Source organism: Corvus kubaryi, unplaced genomic scaffold, assembly GCF_017639235.1.
Source record: "Corvus kubaryi isolate FWS band 111438036 unplaced genomic scaffold, C.kubaryi_AGA036_p1.0 37387, whole genome shotgun sequence".
Lineage (NCBI taxonomy): Eukaryota > Metazoa > Chordata > Aves > Passeriformes > Corvidae > Corvus > Corvus kubaryi.
Genome location: NW_024581129.1, coordinates 15,240,747 through 15,244,670, shown reverse-complemented (window position 1 = coordinate 15,244,670; position 3,924 = coordinate 15,240,747). Strand labels below are relative to the sequence as shown.

Here is a 3,924-nt window from a genome sequence, read left to right as displayed (position 1 = left end):
CCATGGGACCTGAACAATGGCACTGCAGGCCCTCCACAGCTCTGCAACATCACTTCCAGCATCTCCAGCAGCTTCACCAATGCACCTGCATGTCCACACAGACATCCCCAGGGCCTGGAGCCTCACTCCCCAAATTCCCTTGTCCTGAAACCCAACAATGCTCCACCAGTCTCTTCAGCTGGAAGCTCCAACACCACCCTGGGGTGCTGAAGTTCAGAAGCACCACCATCAAATGGGGAGTCCACACAAGCTGCCGTGGGCTGAAAAGGGTAAAGCTTCATCCTAACGGACTGGAAGACTGATGTAGGCTACAACCCCTCACTGAGCCATTCAATAAGCAAGGCAAGGTTTGTAGGGAAAGGAATATCTGTTGTCAGAGCACCTATTATTTCTATTCATATTTATTAAGCCAAGACCACTACAATCTCAATGTGGGAAGATACTGGTGTCTGTTTAACCAGAGACTAATACACGGTGAAGAAGATATAAAAGACTAGAGGTGGATCAATGAAAGCTCTTCTCTCTTCCTGTCACCTCTGCCTTGTGCATCTCCTTGGACAACCTTGGCCACAGCAATTCTTCCCAGGAGAGCACACAGCCTGGCCTGCTCTGAAAGGTGCACACCAAGGCAGATGGTCACTCGGTGTCATCTCAACAGAAACAGGTGGAATTATGTCAACTGGTACAAGGAACACAGGCACAGAGACCTGGGTGGATGGCTGATGATACACGATGGCTCCAGTCAGCCTGTCCAGTCTAGCCCAGGTTCAAATGGAGCAGGTGGACATGGGAGGGGAAAATGGTGTGTCCAGGTGTTTCTCACTGGGTTGTCTGGACTAGGCACCAGGACAGTGACAACCAGGGGTTGCCAAGTCTGTCCCTTTCTCCCTGGTGGACACAGTTCTGCCTGGTAGTGGCCACCAGCGCATTGCCAGGGCCTGGCTCCTCCCTATGGCACCGCAGCCTTGCACGGGTCCTGCCCCAGCCACAGTGCTGGCCCCTGTGAGCCCAAGGTCACCAGGGAATCAGGCCTTGTAAAAGTTCATTTGTCCTTCCTGGTGGAGCTCCTGGGGCTGGACGCTCTGCAGCACTGGACAGTTTCCACTCATCAGAATGAGGGACGGAAGACTCTGACCTCTTGTTCCTCCTGGGCAAGGAGAAAGGCAGAGAGAGGTCTGGCAGCAGCACATTTTCAGAGTGAGGAAGGATCATACCCTGGATGCTGGAGAAGTGAGAGCTGTCAACTGAGATGTCAACACTGGGCAGAAGACAACTGTATTAAAGGGAATGTAAAAGCCTTGAAAATGAGCTCCAGCATGCCCGGAGCAGGACACCAATCCCCTTCAAGCTCCTTCCGGCAACAGGCACCCACAGGACCTCGCTTCACTTTGCTCCTCATTAAAGGTTTGTCAGTACCGTATTATTTTTAATACACACTTAGAGAAAAGGACCGACACGCACACCCACCCATGCACACGCACACATTGGGAAACCATGGCCAAAATATACACTATAGACAAAGAGTCCGTTCACACTATATATATGTACAGAGTCTGTGGGCGCAGTCTGGCAGCGCCCAGCTGGGCTGGGGCTGGGCATGGGGGGCACGGTGGCTGCAAACCCCTCAGGGCTTCACGCACTTGCCCTTCTTCTCCCGCCGCTGCAGTTTCCGAAGGCGGCGTGTCCAGGCATCCCGCCACTGGATGACCAGGCTGTTCTTGTCAGCCATCAGTCCAGGCCGGTCAGTGGAGTTTTCGCTGATCCCCATGACCAAGTACTTCTTGCTGATCTGGATCTTGGGGCACTTGCAGGACAGATCTTTCAGGTGGATCCACAAAAAGTTGTCACCGCGTTTGACCCGCTCGTCACGGCACTTGTAGACAGAGAGGATGTTGATGGTGAACTTGGCCCAGTTGGCCACCGTCTCCATTTCTAGGATGTTCACCTGGACCACTGAGGGAAAAAAGGGGGAGGCATAGTGATGGGGATGCTTTGCCTTGCTCCCCAAAGGAAGGCTGGTGACAGGACCTGCCCTTCCCCAGCAGCCCTACCTGCCTCATCCATTGCAGCTTTGGGAGGGCTGATCTGGGAACCCCTCTCCATACAGAGTGTTCCCCACCCTCTGGATGCCTTCATCCGGCTCACCCACAGCCAGCCCTCACCTGCCTCTGGGACAAAGCCCAGGGTGGCCCAGGGAGGTTGGAGGTCCTTACCATAGTCCTTCTTGCAGTACTTCTTCATGTTAATCTTGTAGTTGCCCTTGGCTGGTTTGCAGTAGGAGTCACAGTCTGCGGCAGAAGAACAGTGGGTTGAGCACTGAGGGGCTTGAGGCATGTGGGGACTCATCCCACCCCAGGGGAAGAGGGAGTGGGGTGGAGGGGACAGCAGCAAGACCCAGCCTGGCAGAAGGTGGTGGGTACTTGGCTCCTCCTGAGCCAGGGCCTGGGCCCTGCTGGGCATGGGGGTCTGTTGAGTCCAGCTGCTCCCCTGGCACCTCACAGGGGCTGGGGGCTCAAAGACCAGCATGAAAGCCCGATACCACATCAGCTGAGAAGAGGAACCAAGTGGCCTTGGGTGCCCTGAGCAGACTCTGTCACTTGTCCTGTGGGATAAGTCAGCACAGGGCTGGTGGAGGAAGCCTGGGGACTCCTGCCAGACACAGAAAGGGAAGGATGGGAGGAATGCAGCTGAGGTGACAGTGGCTTCCATGGAGGGCCAGCAGGGGCCATGGCCAAGGAGAGTCAATAGATCAGCTGGGTGATGTGGGAAAAGAGGATTTGTCAGCAATCCCACAATCAGCCCCACAGGGGGCAGATCGAAAGGCAGGTCTGACACCAGACCAAGGGGGTCATGATCCTCAGAGCGATTCAGCTCTCAGGGGCCAGAGTGGTGGGAAGCACCCTCAGGGGCAGCCCCTCCAGGGACCTGTGCCTCATAGGCTCCCATGAGTGAGGAAGGGGACTCAGGCTGTGGGAAGGAGGCAGGTGACGGAAGTGGCTCTGTTTCACCATGCCACTCCTGCTGCCCAGGCATCCCCTGCTCAGGCTGCTCCAGAGGTGTTGGGGAGGCCACCAGGCTGTCCTCCACTACCCTGCTGCCCCCCAAGGCTCCTGTCCTCCAGGAAGTTTTATTCTGTGCATTTTTAAAGCCCCCAGATTTGCATCTCAAGCAGAGGGAGGGCAGGGAATGCCTCTTTCCTTCTCCCCAAAGCCTTTGATCCCAACAATTGCCCGAAGCAGCCCTGTTCTCCTCCTTTCTTTCCCCTGCCATCTTTCTTTGAACATCTCAATTTGTCTCTTTCCAAGTGGCATGTTTTTTCTGAGCCCATCTTTCTTCTTTTCTCTGCCTTTCGCAGGTTCTCCCTCTGGCTTGGCCCCGCATCCCAGGACAGAGCCAGCAGCCTCTAAAGTTGTCTTTGTTTGCAGGTTGCCACAGTGATCACTGGGGATGGAGGCGAAGCTCTGGGGGAAGACTGGGAATAACAGAACCCTGTGCCAAGGGGAGGAGGAGAAATGAGGAAAGAAAGAAGCCCAGGAGCACAAACTCACCCTGGGCTCTGCTGTTCTCCTCTCTGCCCAGCTCCTTTTTATCTGGGACTTCATGCCACCTGTTCCAAATTTGTCAGTGACAGAAGCAGTGCAGCGCGAAGCTAATTCTTGGCAGAGGGGGGTGAGCTCTGATTTGCAGTTCAGCCCCCACCATGCTGCCACACTGCCCCTCTGCCTGGGCTGGCAGAGCTGCCTTGGCCCTGCTGCCTCCCCTGAGACAGTGGTGGTGGCTACACAGGGGGCTCAGGGCCTCTCCGTATGGGGGTGGCTGCTGAGCGTGCTGGAGTGTTTGGTGGTGGTGGCACTGAAGGTGCCCTCACCCACTGCACCCCCAGGATGTGCTACAGCCTCAGCCTGGACCCTGCTGCATCCCCAG

At 55.8% G+C, this 3,924-nt stretch overlaps 1 protein-coding gene across 2 annotated transcripts in view; it reads right to left on the bottom strand.

Annotated features, from left to right (window-relative positions):
• Nucleotides 1–366: 366 nt before the first annotated feature.
• The window catches only part of NTN3 (netrin 3), a 33,077-nt gene continuing 29,519 nt past the window's right edge, over nucleotides 367–3,924 (bottom strand). For both annotated transcript variants that reach the window (XM_042037492.1, XM_042037491.1), the window contains 2 exons: nucleotides 2,214–2,288; nucleotides 367–1,953 (listed from right to left, as the gene is read on the bottom strand). In XM_042037492.1, coding sequence (XP_041893426.1) covers nucleotides 1,625–1,953; nucleotides 2,214–2,288 — 404 coding nt within the window. In that variant the 3' untranslated portion in view covers nucleotides 367–1,624. The remainder of the gene's footprint in view (nucleotides 1,954–2,213; nucleotides 2,289–3,924) is intronic.